The sequence below is a fragment of the Wolffia australiana genome, chromosome 11 (assembly GCF_029677425.1).
Source record: "Wolffia australiana isolate 7733 chromosome 11, ASM2967742v1".
NCBI lineage: Eukaryota > Viridiplantae > Streptophyta > Magnoliopsida > Alismatales > Araceae > Wolffia > Wolffia australiana.
Window position 1 is genome coordinate 1,293,600 of NC_135845.1, and position 15,498 is coordinate 1,309,097.

General features: G+C 40.0%; 1 protein-coding gene and 1 non-coding gene across 2 annotated transcripts; one reads left to right on the top strand and one right to left on the bottom strand.

The window, feature by feature from the left end:
* Positions 1-2,018, bottom strand: LOC144709843 (Pentatricopeptide repeat (PPR) superfamily protein). Its single transcript, XM_078583493.1, has one exon. It carries the CDS (start codon positions 1,903-1,905, stop codon positions 40-42), a length of 1,866 nt encoding a protein of 621 aa, XP_078439619.1. The 5' UTR covers positions 1,906-2,018; the 3' UTR covers positions 1-39.
* A 2,153-nt stretch (positions 2,019-4,171) lies between these two features.
* Positions 4,172-4,276, top strand: LOC144709956 (small nucleolar RNA R71). Its single transcript, XR_013583170.1, has one exon. It is a non-coding gene; the product is annotated as a small nucleolar RNA R71 (small nucleolar RNA).
* The last annotated feature ends 11,222 nt before the right edge of the window (positions 4,277-15,498 follow it).

A 15,498-nucleotide genomic window follows, 5' to 3' on the forward strand; every position in this document is an offset into this window, starting at 1 on the left:
TAAAGAATGCTCATGGAAAAATCAATAATCTCAATCCCATCACCTGACATGAACTGATACATGTGCAGAGCACTCGGTGAAAGGCTCAAGCCTCGGCATTCTCATTTGCCCATGAAGTTTCTTGACCAAGCTATAAATTGCATCCCTGTCACAGTGAGACTTGTCCCTTGCCACAAACACATGAACTCTGCGGCCAACCTCAATCCAACTGCATCCCGGTTGCTTCTTCAGTTGCTGATCCTTCATCTTAAACCTCACCCTTGCTGCTTCCTTCCATCTCCCTGCAGAGGCGTAAATATTTGACATGAGCATGTAAGTCCCAGCATTATTGGGTTCCACCCGCATCAGCCGCTTCGCCGCAACCTTCCCCACTCTGACATCGCCATGCACGTTGCAGCCTGCAAGAAGAGCTCCCCATGCTATAGCCGAAGAATGAGAAGTAAATCTCTCAAGCTTCTTGATCAACACAGCTGCATCCTGCATTCTTCCAGCTCGTCCGCAAAGATCAACAAGGCAAGCATAGTGATCCTCCCTAACTTCAAGTGACCCATCTTTCACCAATTCTCTAAAGAACTCAAATCCTTCTTCCACCAGACCAGAGTGGCTGCAGGCAGACAGTATCCCCACAAAGGAGGCACCATCCGGGGCTTGCCCGCTGCGTCTCATGGCGGCAAACAGAGCCAAAGCTTCTTTTCCTCTGCCGTGGTAGGCATGGGAAGCTATAATCCCATTCCAAAGCACTAAATCTCTGTTCTTGGCCAGATCAAACACAGAATTGGCAGTGCCCAGATCGCCGCACTTGGAGTACATGCCTATAAGCGCCGACTGAACAAAAGGACTGCCCTGTGTCGCGGTTTTACAGATGATCTGGTGGATTTGCTTTCCTTCGACGAGCCCGGCGAGGTCGCTGGCCGCGGCTAACAGTGTCACAAACGTTGCCTGGTTAGGCCTCACCCCATTGATCTGCATCAAAGGAAAGAGCTTGAAAGCCTCTTCTCCAAGCCCGCTCTCCACATACCCAGTCATGACCGACGTCCAGGTGACCACATTCTTCTCCCCCATCTCATCAAACATCGCTCTCGCCTTCTCGAGCTCGCCATTCTGAATGCACCCACTGATCATGGCATTCCAAGACTGGAGATCTCTCTCGGGCATCGCCGCGAACAATTGCAGAGCATCTTCCAGCCTCCCATTCTGCGCATACCCAGAAACCATAGCATTCCAAGAAACAGTATTTCTCTCAGGCATTTCATCAAACAGGCAGCGGGCTTCATCCACGCGGCCGTTCTGCGCCAGCCCGGCGACCATCGCCGTCCACGAGATGATGTCTCTCTCGGGCATCTTCTGGAACAGCTGATAAGCCTCATCAACCCTCCCGTTCTGGGCCATCGCAGAGATAATCGTGTTCCAGCTGACGGTATTTCTCACAGGCATTTCATCGAACAGGTGGCGGGCTTCCTCGAGCATTCCATTGTCAGCGTAGCCGGCGATCATGGTGTTCCAGGATACGGTATTCTTCTCCGGCATGAAGCGGAAGAGAGCAGCGGCTTGGGGGATGTTCTTGGAGCGGATGTATCCGGACAGGAGTGCAGTCCAGGTGACGACGTTCTTCTTGGAGTTGGGGTGGTCGAAGAGGAGGCGGGCTTGAGAGAGATGGCCGCAGCGGACGTACCCGGACACCATGGCTGTCCATGTGACGACGTCTTTTGTGGGCATTCCATCGAACAGAGCGCGGGCTTGGTCGGGTTTGCCTTCTCTGGTGAGCTTCGTGATCAGCCAGTTTGGGTGTGCGAGGCTGTTCTTCTCTCTGAAATCTCTTCTGGGTGGTGGCGCCGCTGCCGTTCGGTAAAAGACGGTGGCAAGAGGGTGTCTTCTAGTCCGCAGGAGGAGTTTGCAAATGGGCATGGAAGACTAGAAGTTTATTTCTTCCGCTCTGAAAAGGCTTTGTAGAATGTTGGGTAGAAGGTGTTGGGAGAAGTTTGAAAAAAATAGAGGTATTAGTTTGGTAGATCACAGTTAAAAAATAGTAGAAACCCAAGTGCATGCATTAGTTGAGTAAGAGTTTGGATGGAGTTTAGAGTTTGGAAAAGAAATTTATCTGGGTCCATTTTAGTGTATTGGAATGTTTGAAAAAAGGAGATTTTTGTTTGATAGATGGCAGTAAAAAATACTAGAAACCCAAGTGTATGCATTAGTTAAGGAAGAATTTGGATAGGGTTTAAAGAATGCAATAGAAATTTATCTGGGTCCATTTTAATGTAGTGTAATGTTGGGTATAAGGTATAGGGAGAAGTTTGAAGAAAATGAGATTTTAGTTTGGTAGATGATAAAAATAGTAGAAACCCAAGTGTGTACACTAGTTGAGTAAGAATTTGGATAGAGTTTAATGAATGCAAAAGAAATTTATGTGGGTCCATTTTAGTGTAGTGGAATGTTGGGAAGAAGGTGTAGGTAGAAGATTGAAAAAAGGTAGGGTTCAGTTTCATAGATGACAGTTAAAAAATACTAGAAATCTAAGTGTGTACAATAGTTCAGTAAGAATTTGGATAGAGTTTAAAGAATGCATAAGAAATGTATCTAGGTCCACACCCCTCGCTTGGGTTGTAAGACTACCTTGATAATAGAATTCCCCCATGCAATCCCAACCTGTCACCTTTTTCCTATATCATTACCTACTCCACTATTGAACTCATTTGCTCCTGAATGTTCTGACTTGTTCGTGCAGACATCCTAGACGGGATCCTACTTTGATAAAAACTTGTACATACTCTAAATGTTCTTCTAAACTTGGGTAGTGTCTCTCGTATCCATGGGCTTTTGATCCACAAGGATACTCGGCTCACAAAGAATCAACAAGTAATAATGTGCTCTAACTCTTAGCTTCTATAAAGTTCAACGAATTAATCCAATTGAAGTGAAAAATAAATAACTACTTACTTGACTAGGGGTTTCTAGTAGCAACCTAGAGAAATCATTGATCTTTAACTTGACTTGCCTCAGTTTGACTTTGACTTTATTCTTTAACTTTGACATAGATTTTGTTTGGCTTTAGTTGACTTTAGTTGACCTTGAGTTATGGTTCACTCTGATTTTGACTTTGATAACCTTGACTTGACATTTGACTTCAACTTTTCATAGCTAGACTTGTCATTGACTTGACTTAACTAAGTTTTCCTTCAACTTGAGCCTTGGGTTTGACTTGAATTAGACTCAATCCTTATCTTTGACTTGGATAGGAGTGACTAACTTACAAATATTTAAGATAACTCACAATATAGTATACTAACCAACAGTATGAGATATGAATGTTTAACCACAAACTATATCAGCTAATTAGAACTGATTAAGTACACAAGCGGTACAACCTTGGTTGGCATTTCGAAGGTTCGCGCACTAGCAATAGTAGATGTGCTCGCACTGTCAGCCTTCAACCCGACGTCATCAAGAGTCTAGTGGCATTTGTAGGTCCTGCTTATAGTGACTTAGTGGTCTCCCCTCCGTTTACCAGCATTATTATCTTTTCCAGTCTCGTCTTCCGCTATCGCGTCCTCTGCCATTATTTTCATTACAATTCACGGATAGGATAGCCACCGTCGTCGAGTGTAGGAATTCTTTGATGTCGAATTCTATCGGATGTAGTACTTCTCATCAATTTTATTGTCATATTATCGTTTGCTTGTCACCCGCATTATTCACCTCTGGTACATAATAGAATTTCTGCGCTAACACTGTGGTGTAACACAAGCCATTTGATCTCGGCACTGTTCATGTTACATCAAAAACTCTCACAAATGGAACAAAGAGGAGAAGGATGTTTAGGAAGAGTAGAAGGGGAAATAAAGGTCGGAGAGGAGTTCATCATCTTCTTCGTATTCTGGGAAGATTCTCTACTTCCTTACCCACTTTGTCTAAGTCCCTCTCTACCTTATCTTTCCACATATCAGGTTTTACTACACTAACACCAATCAGCCCTCCACCTTTTGGCCCTGAAATTCTCCCATTATGACTCAAGCCCTGATGATATGCACAACTATCTGCCAATTTCTCAATAATATTTGTAGCTTCATCAATTGTTTTATCTATAAAGGTAACACCTCTAGCACTATCCACTCTACCTCTCTCATGGTAATTCAACCCATCATAAAAAAATTGAACTATTTGCCAATCAGGAAGACCATGACGAGGGCATTATATAGTAAGATCTTTCAATCTTCCCATGCCTCACTAAAATAATCAGTTACCTTGGTAAAATCTCTAATTGCTTTTCTATAAGCATTAGTCCTTCCAACTGCAAAGAATTTTTGCAAAACACTCCTCCATCTCACTCCAATTCTGAAAACTTTTACCCATTGTTCTGAACCGATCCTTTTCCTTATCCTTAAGTGTGTGAGGGACCATTCTCATTTTCAAAGCATCTGAAGTAACCTCTGCAATATTATAAGAATCACACTTCTCCACAAATTCATACAAGTACTCATGGTATCTTCATTCAATTTTCTATATAATTATTGCAAAATTTGATGAAGATGAGGATCTATTTTAAACTTCACATTCACATCTATAGTCCCATGGACTCTAGGACGAATGTTGCTCTCAGCTGGCTTATAAAATTCCCTCAATCTTATCACTCTATTGACATCATTAGGAATTTTAGCCATGTACTTAATCTCTTCTACAAATGTCTCTTTAAATTCTGCACGAATTCCGTCCAAATTCATATATTTTGCCACATATTCTAAAGCTATTAAGTTTGGGTTCTGATATCTTCTACCATGCATAAAACATCTAAAAAAAGAAAGAAATAGAAAAAATAATAATTACAGAAAGTATCCAAGGAGAAAAGTTTAGAGATCACCTAGTGCTCCTTTGTTATTCCACTATCAGAAATATTTCTGCACTTCAAACTTCAGTCAGGAATATAGAAAATAGAAGAAGAAGAAATTCTAGACTTAAAAAGAAACTCAGAAATCAAATTTGCCTTGCCTCCCTGGCAACCGCATTAGTAGATAAGTCCAAATTTAAGGGTTTAATGTTGTTGTTTTAATCCAGACTTAACCAAAAATATTCATGAAAATTTCCATTTAAATACTCTATAGTTAATATGGGGCGGGTAAGGGGTCGATCCATAGAGAGGCAGAAATTTAATTTCAGATTTTTTAAGCTTGAAATGAAAGAAATGAATTTAAAAGTGAGCAATATAATTTTTGGAAATTTCTGGGATTTTTAGTTAATTTACTTAATTTTCTACAATTTAAATTGAAGCAGAAATACAAAGAAAAAAACTAAAAATATTTTATCTTATTTTTTGTAATTTTAATTAACACTAGAAATCAGAAATAAATATGTTTAGAATTTTCTGGAATTAAATTCACACCAAAAACCACTAGAAATAATAATTGTTATAATTATAGATTTTTAAATGTTAAAATCACTAGAAATGGGGTGTATTAATTTTAGGGATTTTCCCCTTATTTTTAAAGATTTTTAAAACACTTAAGAAATAATTAAATTAAAATTAGGGGATTTGATTTGTTTCGATCCGGTTTGACCAGGTCTAAACCGATTTGGGGCTCTTCCGAAGTTAGCCAAAAATTTGGCCAAGTCATAAAGGGGGGCATCCTTATGCCGAGTAGGCACGCCACTGTGCGCGCGCGACCGGCGGGCGGAAGGCACTCCCGCCGCCCAAGCGCTGCCATGCAGCACACACCACCGCACGACGTGCGATGGATGGGAAATGAGGCTTTCAAAGTATAAAAAGTACATATTTGTGTATTTCAAGATGAACGAAGGGAAGAGATAATAACAATTCTAGAGAGAGAAAATGGTCAAAATGAGGAGATAGAGAGAGAAAGTGAACGAATGGTGTAGAAGGAGTTTGAAATGGAATTTGAAGGTGAAAATGGTGGGATTTTTATGAAATTTTGAGGGAATAAACTAGAGGTATATAGAGAGAAAGAGTTGATTTTGGACAAATAAAATAGGGAAAACAAGTGTTTAGAGTGAGAAATGATAGATTCAAAGGGGGAATGGATGTATAATGACGGGAAAACAGAAATCTAAGTTACTAAAACCTCAATACAATTCTATTGAGCCCTCAATGCTTCCTCTCAAGTCTGGATCCTTATATTTTTCCAGGATCGAGCATTTTTCAATCCAAACTAGAGAAGAGATTGAATGAGAATTTCAACAAACTTACATCAAGCAGTTTGAACAACCTGGATTTTAAAAATGCCTTGTCCTGCTTGGCAGCCACTTGCTAGATCACGTCTAGAATGAGGGAAAATGAGGTAGAAAAATAGTATTTATACATAGTAAGAGTTACTAAAATACCCCTTTTTGCATTTTCTATTCTCTTTTCTTGCCATTTTGCCTCTTTTTCTCCATTGGTTGAGAGGTTTGCCATATAATTTTTGGCTTCTTTGTCTTGTTAGGTGTTTGAAAGCCCAATAGGCAGGTCAGGTCGTGGCCCGTCTCCCTCTAACTGCTCTTTTTGAGGCCCACAACACCATTTGATCATTTCAAACCCATTTGTAGAATCAATAAGCTCCGAAAAATTCTTAAACTCCTAAAAAATTGTGTCTTCTCATTTCTTTAAATTTCTGGACATGTGAAACTATAAAATACTCATCATTACTAAAACTTCTTGACTTCAAAGAAGTCAAGGAGGTTAGTTAAAAATAACCGTAATGTGCAGAATTGGAATTTATGGCTAATGCATAAATATTCAGTTATTTCAAATAATAACATAAATTCCAAATTAATAATACCAAAATCATATATCATGTATGCAAATAACCATGCATTTATCATGTTATCAAGTCTCTAATTAGGGTATTCTACATCATTCTAGCTTGGATGCATCAAGAAGACCACGAAGGTGGTTATGTGATCAAGATGGGATTTTTGCCCGTGCTATTAGAGGAGATCGACTCAAGTAAGATGATTTAGTTAAATCTCTGGCCATGATAGTGGAAAAATTGAAGACGTGTTCTCCGATGATTTCATCATGCATTAGTAAAAAACTAGAATGACTAATTAGGTTTAACGATTAACCATGCCCTAAGCCACTCCAGAGTCTTGTGTGGATGAAATATTGTACATGCATTGTAACCGATGATGGTAAAGGTATAGCTTTGCAACCCACAAGCAGGAGACTAAACCAATCAATTGGGTTAAATTGATATTTGATTAATTAATATTTATGTGATATAGTTAATTGATAAGGTCAATACATTAAGTTAATTTGGCCATTAGAGTTAGTGGTTAGATTGATACATGGGCCTAGAGTGTCACACACACAATATTTTTAGAAGTAGGTGGTTATACTTTGAGTTCTGGTAATTTTATTAAATGTTTCCATAGACCGGGAATTTTGTAAAATTTTCCCTAAGGAATTGTATAACAATTTTATGAAAAGCATAAATAGAGGGAAAACCTTCATTTGAAAACCATGCGAGTGATTATGAGTGACCCCTTACCTTTCTCCTCTTCATCTTCCCAAAGCAATCTTTTTAGCAAGATTAGATGGAGAGGGTATCAATTTTTCAACAAAATAGTTAGGCTGAAAGAAGAAGAGATCCAATGCTCTAAAGATTGCATGGAAATGTTTAGAGGCCTGACATCTGAATGGCTTGAAGAATGCTCTCTCAAAGAAATAAGAAATCACAAATTTTATCCGTACAAAATGGTGTTTTTGGTTTTCATATGTGTCTTTGACTTTATATTCCACTACAAAATTGAGTTTGGATTGTGTCGATCAAGGCCCAAAATTTTCAACACCATGAAAGGGACAAAATCATTATATTGGTGGAAGATAACACGGCTAGCAAGGATAGCAAACAAATTCCTATCAGTTTCAATGATGAGTGCATCCTTAGAGAGATTGTTCTTTATCATTCATGCCATCCTCAATTATGAGAAATCTAGGCCGATGGTAGAGACCATTGAGCTATTAATGGCATTCAAGTGTTGGTGGCGAGCTGAGGGCTACTTCAATCATGATACCTCGAAGAAAGACAAAGATATCAATGAGGAATTGAGGGTTTGTTGTGTTTAACTAATGCACCGTTTACACCATTGACTTGTTATTGATAGTAGAAGTGATTAAAACAAATTATTTACAAATTCATTTCTATTATATATTTATAAAGTGTTGGATTTCTTAAACTAAAAGTTAAGAATTGTGAAGGTATTTTCAAATTTATAAAGCTATTTTTAAAAATTAATATCCGCTTGTTATCATTTAATATGTATATAGAATATTCATTCATCATTTATAAATATCTATTAATATTTCATGTCTATCTAATATCTTATGTCTATAAAATATGTGTTATTTTAAAATTTTCATAAATGTATATAGAGTGGTGGATGTCAAGAATTATTAAGGTATTTTCAAAGTTATAATGTTATTATTACAAACTCATGTTTACCTAATGTCCTACAAATACAAAGTATTCTTCGACATCAAGATTTAAAATTTTAATTCACACTAAACATACTATATAAGCAGAATAACAATTTAAATTTAGAGTTCCAAATAATTTAGATAATTCTTTTGCATGTATTTTTTTGTAGTATGCAGCCTGAAATTTTGCGCGAAGTCTCACCACATAATTCATATAGGGCATACGATATTGAATATATTTACACTTGGTATGAAAATTTGCACCGCGCCACACAGCCATGTCTACTTCACACTGAATTGGTCTTCCTCCCCTCTTTGTTATAGATAAATATATTATATCCATTTTAGCACCCAATAATCAATATGACCCATACAGATAAATAATCAATATTTCTTAATATTTTTTTGTCTTTCATAAAAGTTATAATGTATTCATAAATATCTTTAATTTTTAACTATCTATTTCGTAACGGAACAATTTTATTTCCCCTCTTTTTCGTCACCCATTATCACCGTTCCATCACATCATCCAGCACTATCTGTACCTTCAAGAACATCAGTCACCATCACGTTATCAATCATACCTACTTCACAGTGATGGAAGACGTGACACATGACCATTGCCCCCCCCAGATCAACAGCCCCAGCTATGCAAATGGCTGTACAGATACAAGGATCTCCCAATTTTTTCAAATTTCAGCTGTCCAATGAGTCAGATCCGAGCAGCCGGATCAAGATCAACAGCTCCTCAGGTAAAATCACCACTATAAGATTCGGATAGATCTCCTCAAAGAAAATATCCACTGTCGGATCAACAATCCTAACACTGCTCCTCCTTGTGGACCCCCCACCAAGAGCTCACCGCCTTCACTGGTCAGGATACAAGGATCACACATCCCTAATATATATTCAAATTTCAGTTGTCGGATGAGTCACCCCAAGCTTACTCAATCAATGCCCCCTCAGAGAAAATCGCCACCGTTGGATCAATAAGCTTGGGGATATATTAAGTTGTGAAAAATGTTTCGTTCATTCGGGAACATGCGAATGAATGAACACAAACACGAACACGAACAGTCCACATGGAATACGAACATGTTCACGAACGGTTTGCGAACAGACGAACTGTTTGCGAGCATGTGGCATTCCTGAAGTTATGTTGTTTTCAATATGAATTATTATTATTTTCACTAAGAGAGAGAGAGAGAGAGAGAGAGAGAGAGAATGGGGATCTCTCTCTCTTCCACCCTCCTCTCCCGTCTCTCGCGCCCCAACCTCTCCCCTCCTTCCCTCCCTCTTTCATTCAGTCTCCCCGTTCCCTCTCCCATGCCCTCTCTCTGTCTCTCTCTCCGAACCTCTCTCCCTCTCCCCACCCCCCTCTCCCGTGCCCTACCGTGTGCGACCGTGCCCCCCCCCCTTCTCTCCCTGCCCCTCTCTCTCCCCCCCTGCCCCCCTCCGGCCTCCACCTCCCTCTTACTCTCTCTCTCTCTCTCTCTCTCTCTCTCTCTCTCTCTCTCTCTCTCTCTCTCTCTCTCTCTCTCTCTGCCCCCTCTGCAATGCCTCCGGTCTCTCTGTCTCTCTCTCTCTCTTATCTCTGTTTCTCTCTCTTTCCCCCCCCTCTCCCCTCCCTCTCTCTCTCTCTCTCTCTCTCTCTATATCTCTCGCTCCCCACCCCCTCTCCCGCACTTCCCTCCCCCTTGCTCCCTCTTTCTCCATCTCTATCTCTCCGATCATACATTTTTTACCATTTTTAAAAAGCGTAGCGTTCGTGTTCATTCGTGAACGAACCCAAATGAACCAAACGCGAACACGAACAAGAAATTTTCCCTGTTCATTCGACGATGAACAGTTTTCATTTGACGCCGAACAACGAACTTCCCATCCCTAGGATAGATCTCCTCAGAGAAAACCTCCACCGTCGGATCAATAGCTCCATGCTACGGTCAGGATACGTGGATATGACATCCTTTATATCTATTCAAAATCAGCCGTCCGATGAGTCACGTCGGGCGCAGTAAATGCGTCCTTTGAGAAAATTGCCAATGTTGGATCTGGGGATCGGGGTTTGGATTGAATCGAATCATTCAAATCCTGATCGAATGTTTCAAACAATCAATTGGAGATTTTATCCGAACAGATCAAATCTTTCGATCGAACAAAAAGTTAGATCAAACATTTTGATCGATTTATTTAGTCAGATTGAACAAAAAGTTAGATCGAACATTTTGATTGATTTATTTAGTTAGATCGAACAAAAAGTTAGATCAATTTATTTGATCGATTTGGTTGTTCGTTCACGTTCGATCGAACATTTTTTTAAACAGTTCGAACAGAATCGCTCTCTCTCTCACTTGGTTCCTCTCTTTCTCGCTCTCTCCCTCATGCTCTCTCTCTTGTTCTCTCACTCTCTCTTCTTCTCTCTCTTGCTTGTTCTCTCTGTCGTGCCCTCTCTCTCTCTCGTTTATCTCCCTTTCTCTCTCTCGCTTTCTCTCTCTCTCTCATTCTCACCCTTGTTCTCTTTCTCTCTCTCTGTTGAGAAATCAACATATATGGTGGAAGAGAAAGAGTAAATAGAATATTAATGGAAACAAATGTTATTCCACAACCATTTGAGAAGGATATATATGAGTATTTATAGGAACAGATGTTCTTTCACCATCAATTGTTCTTAAGAGATTCAAATGAAATCTGACGGTATGTTAATCATGATGGGTAGTCATGACATGTTATGGGTGCAACGCGTCGGTTCAGGCGGCGGCGGCGGTGGTACAGCTTTTGACTTAGTGGTCTGACACATCTCTTCAACAGTCCCCCGCAAACTCATGCCTGACTGAAGGTAGAGTTTTGAACGCAGAAGACAGAAACGAGCTCGAGGAAGCGGCTTGGTTAGAAGATCAGCAAGTTGTTCATGTGTGGATATGTAGGAAACCTTCATCAATCCTTGAGAGACATGATCTCGAACAAAATGATAATCAATTTTCAATATGTTCAGTGGGAGCATGAAAAACAGGATTTTTACTTAAATAGTTAGCACCGATATTGTCACACCTTAGTACAGAAGAAGAAATAAACTAAATTTGTAGTTCTTTAAAAAAAGATTTTAACCAGATGAGTTCAGCAGCGGCATTGGCAATAGTGTTGTATTTTGCTTCTGTGTTGGAGCGAGCTACAGTTGTCTGTTTCTTGGAGACCCAGCTAACAAGATTGTGACCAAGATAAATTAAATAACCACTAGTGGAATTACAATCTAGAGGATTGCCAGCCCAGTCTGCATCACTGAAGATGTGAAGAGTGTGTGGTGAGTTACTATAGAATTGTAACGAAATATTGAAAGCTCCTTTTAGATAACAAAGATGCTTAAGCTGTTTCCAATAACATGGTCGAGGATCATGCATGAATTGACATGCTTTATTTACAGCAAATGCAATATCAGGGCGAGTGAGTGTTAAATACTACAAACTGCCAACGATTTCCTGGTAAAGAGTACCATCGTTATTAGAGTGGCTTTTTGTGTCCCGTTGATGGGAACTTGTAGCTAAGCAAGGAGTAGGGACTCGCTTGCACTCAGTCATTTTAGCCAATTGAAGAATCTTGATGGCATATGATTCCTGAGAGAGAGAAAGACCAACCTGATTGTGTTGAAGTTGAATGCCGAGAAAGCTTGTGGCTGGTCCAAGATCTCAAACGGCAAATTGTTTGCTTAACTCTGAAATGGTGTGATTACTATCTGCACTAGGACTTAAGATTAATATATCATCAACATAAATTAGAACATATTGTGGTATTTTATTTTTAAATTGAAAAAATAATGAAGGATCAGTACATGACCCTGTAAAATTGTTACTAGAGAAGAATTGGCTTAATTTTTTAAACCAGGCTCGCAGTGCCTGTTTTAAACCATAAAGTGATTTTTGTAATTGACAAACATAATTAGCATGATGAGGAGAAACAAAACCAGGTGGTTGACGCATATAAATAATTTCAGATAGATCGTCGTAAAGGAAATCATTTGATATATCGAGTTGATGAATATTTCATTTATTGCTTGCAGCAAGAGAGAGGAGAGTGCAAAGAGAAGTCATTTTAAGAACGGGACTAAAAGTTTCATGAAAGTCTATACCTGGAGTTTGACTGAAGACTTGAACTACCAGTCGAGCCTTGCACCGATCAAAGGAGCCATCTGGTTTTAATTTTGTACAAAAAACCCATTTGCATCCAACTAATTGCTTATGAGAGCTGAGTATTCTTCAGTCATGGCTTTTCACCATATAGTGTCTTGGATGCAATGTCTACTGTCGTAGGTTCTAGAGGGTGAGTTTCTGAAGCAAGACATACTCGAAAGGGATGTTTTGTAGGTGTACGATACAATTCAAAGATGTTTTTAAAACATTTCGGAGGAGTGGAGCTGGAGCCAGAGATTATGAGTCCAGTTGTTGGTGAGGTATTAGTTGGGGTTGTTTGTGGTGTAGGAAATGTAGTTGGAGTGTTTTGCAAGAGAGCAACTTCCTGTAAAGGAGACTCATTATCAGGTAGGTTGGTTGATGGATATTGGCTTAGGTTGTATGAGAGACATTGGTTTATCTATTGGAGTTTGATTTCCTAGAGTTGGTGTAATTTTGTCTTTGAGCAGGAAGGGATATACATTTTCATCAAAGAATAAATCTCTAGAGATAACTATTTTATTTGTGCAGAGAATTAAACAACAATAACCAAGGTGGGGAGAGCTGTACCCATGGAAGACACATCGCTCAAACCGAGAACTCAGTTTCGAGACAGCATGTGGCCTTAGATTTGGGTAACACACACAGCCAAATTTTTGAAGGAAAGTGTGATTTGGAGAATGATGTCGAAGTACCTCAAACGGAGACTTGAAGTTCAGCTATGCCATCGGAAGACGATAGATCAGATATGTTGCTGTAGTTGTTGCCTCATCCCAAAACCGTTGAGGGACGCCTGCATGATGCTAAGAGAAAGCACGGTTTCGATGATATGATAATGCTTGCGTTCAGCAACGCCATTTTGCTGATGAGCATGAGGGAAATAGACTCGATGTTGAATGCCTTCCTTCCAAAGTAGGTGATGTAGTGAATGATATTCTCCCCCCCAATCCGATTGAAAAGTCTTGACTTTGCAATCAAATTGCCTCTCCATAGAGCATTTAAAAGTAAGAAATACATCGAGGAGATCACTCTTTTTCTTATGAGGATATAACCAAGTGTATCGACTGAAAGCATCAATAAAGGTAACATAGTACAAAAATCCCAAATGAGATAATACGGGGCAGGACCCCAAAGGTCAGAATGAACGAGTTCAAAAGGAGTAGAGTACGTATGAGTGGAGGTATTATAAGATAGTTGTTTTGCCTTAGACATGGCACATGGTTCACACACATGTGGTTGTGGCATAGTAGTTAGAGGAAAGTCAAAACAAGAGATGATGTTTTTCAAAATATTAAGAGCAGGGTGATCGAGCCGTTGATGCCAAAGTTCTGTGGTCGCCTGCCCGACAAAGGTGGTGGAGATGCTTTGAAAAACAGGTGGTACAGTCCGTTCTGGATGTCACCCTTGAGTAGTGTTGCCCCTGTCCATCGATCCTTGACAAAGCAATTTTGTGGATGGAATTCGACAAAGACATTACTGTCAATTGGAAGTTGACGAACAGATAAAATATTTTTAGTGATCTTAGGAACATGTAAAATATTTTGAAGGTGAATTGGGTAAAGTTGAGTCGAAAGAGAGGAATTTCCAGTTGCGTGGATGGACAAACCTGATCCATCGCTAATGTATAGTACTTTTGAGCCTTGGTAAGGTGTAGCTTGATTTATGGCTTTCGCGGTGACATGAAGAGTTACTCCACTGTTTGGATACCAGTGCGTCTGTGTGCTTGTAGATGGTGTTGAAGGTGGTCTTGGAGTGAGGTAGTATGCTTGAACTTGATTCTGAGGTGCCCAGACATTTGGTGATGGTGAGGCGTTGTGTGGAGTACGTGGACCAAATCTATCGTAACATACATCGGCCCGATGCCCAATCTTTCCACAAATTTTCCATGGGGGGCTTGTTCTTGTTGATTCAACGGGGCCACGCCCGTGATTCCCATGTCCGCGGTTTCCACGTCCTCTGGTGGATTGTAGATCTGTATGAGCTTGATTGGCTTCTGGTGGAGGTTCCTCTTCACTTTGTGCTACACTACCAAAGGTTAGCATATTTTCTTCCAATCATAACATAGCCACAATGGCATCAAAGGAGAGAACACTTGTGTGAGTGTTTACACTAGTTCAGAAGACTTAGTGTTTTGGAGAATCCAAGTCCCCGAAGCAGAATAAACTTCAAAGTACGTTCATGGACCATTTCACATATTGAGCCAAATACGTTGCTGACAATACATATTTCTTGAACAAACTCATCAATGGTTCGCGTACCTGGTCGGATATTGTGTAGTTTATTAGTTAGATCCATGACTCTTGATTCTGAGCTGGAGAAGAGCTCGATGTTGAGGGTTCTCCATGCTTCTAAAGCGATCATACTACTTTCTATGATTGGGAGAACTTCATCGCTCATAGACGACATCATAATGGCCATTCCTGCCATGTCCCTCTTCCACCATGGATTCTCTGGATCTGTGAACATTAGAGCAGCGGTAGGCCATTCATGGGTAAGATGTTTACCTAGCCCTTGAGCTCCCACAGTGGCTCTTACACAGCGCATCCATAGAGGGTAGTTGTTTCGCGTGAGCTTGATTTCGACAGGAGTGACATGCGTGGCTCTTTCGGGCGATCGTGTGCGTCGTCGTTGCCGTCGAATGATTCCTTCATCAAAGGATCCTTCAGAACCCGATGGGGTGTGCTCTGACACCATGTTGAGAAATCAACGAAGATGATGGAAGGGAAAGAGTAAATAGAAAAGTAATGGAAACAAATGTTATTCCACAACCATTTGCGAAGGATATACATGAGTATTTTATAGGGACGGATGTTCCTTGACCATTAAATGTTCTTAAGAGATTCAAATGAAATCCGGTGGTAAGTTAATCATGATGGGTAATCATGACATGTTATGGTGTGCAACGCTTTGGTTCACATGGTGGCGGCGGCG

Excerpts from the sequence above, each read along its gene's own strand:
- LOC144709843 (XM_078583493.1), bottom strand. The coding sequence starts at position 1,905 with ATGCCCATTTGCAAACTCCTCCTGCGGACTAGAAGACACCCTCTTGCC.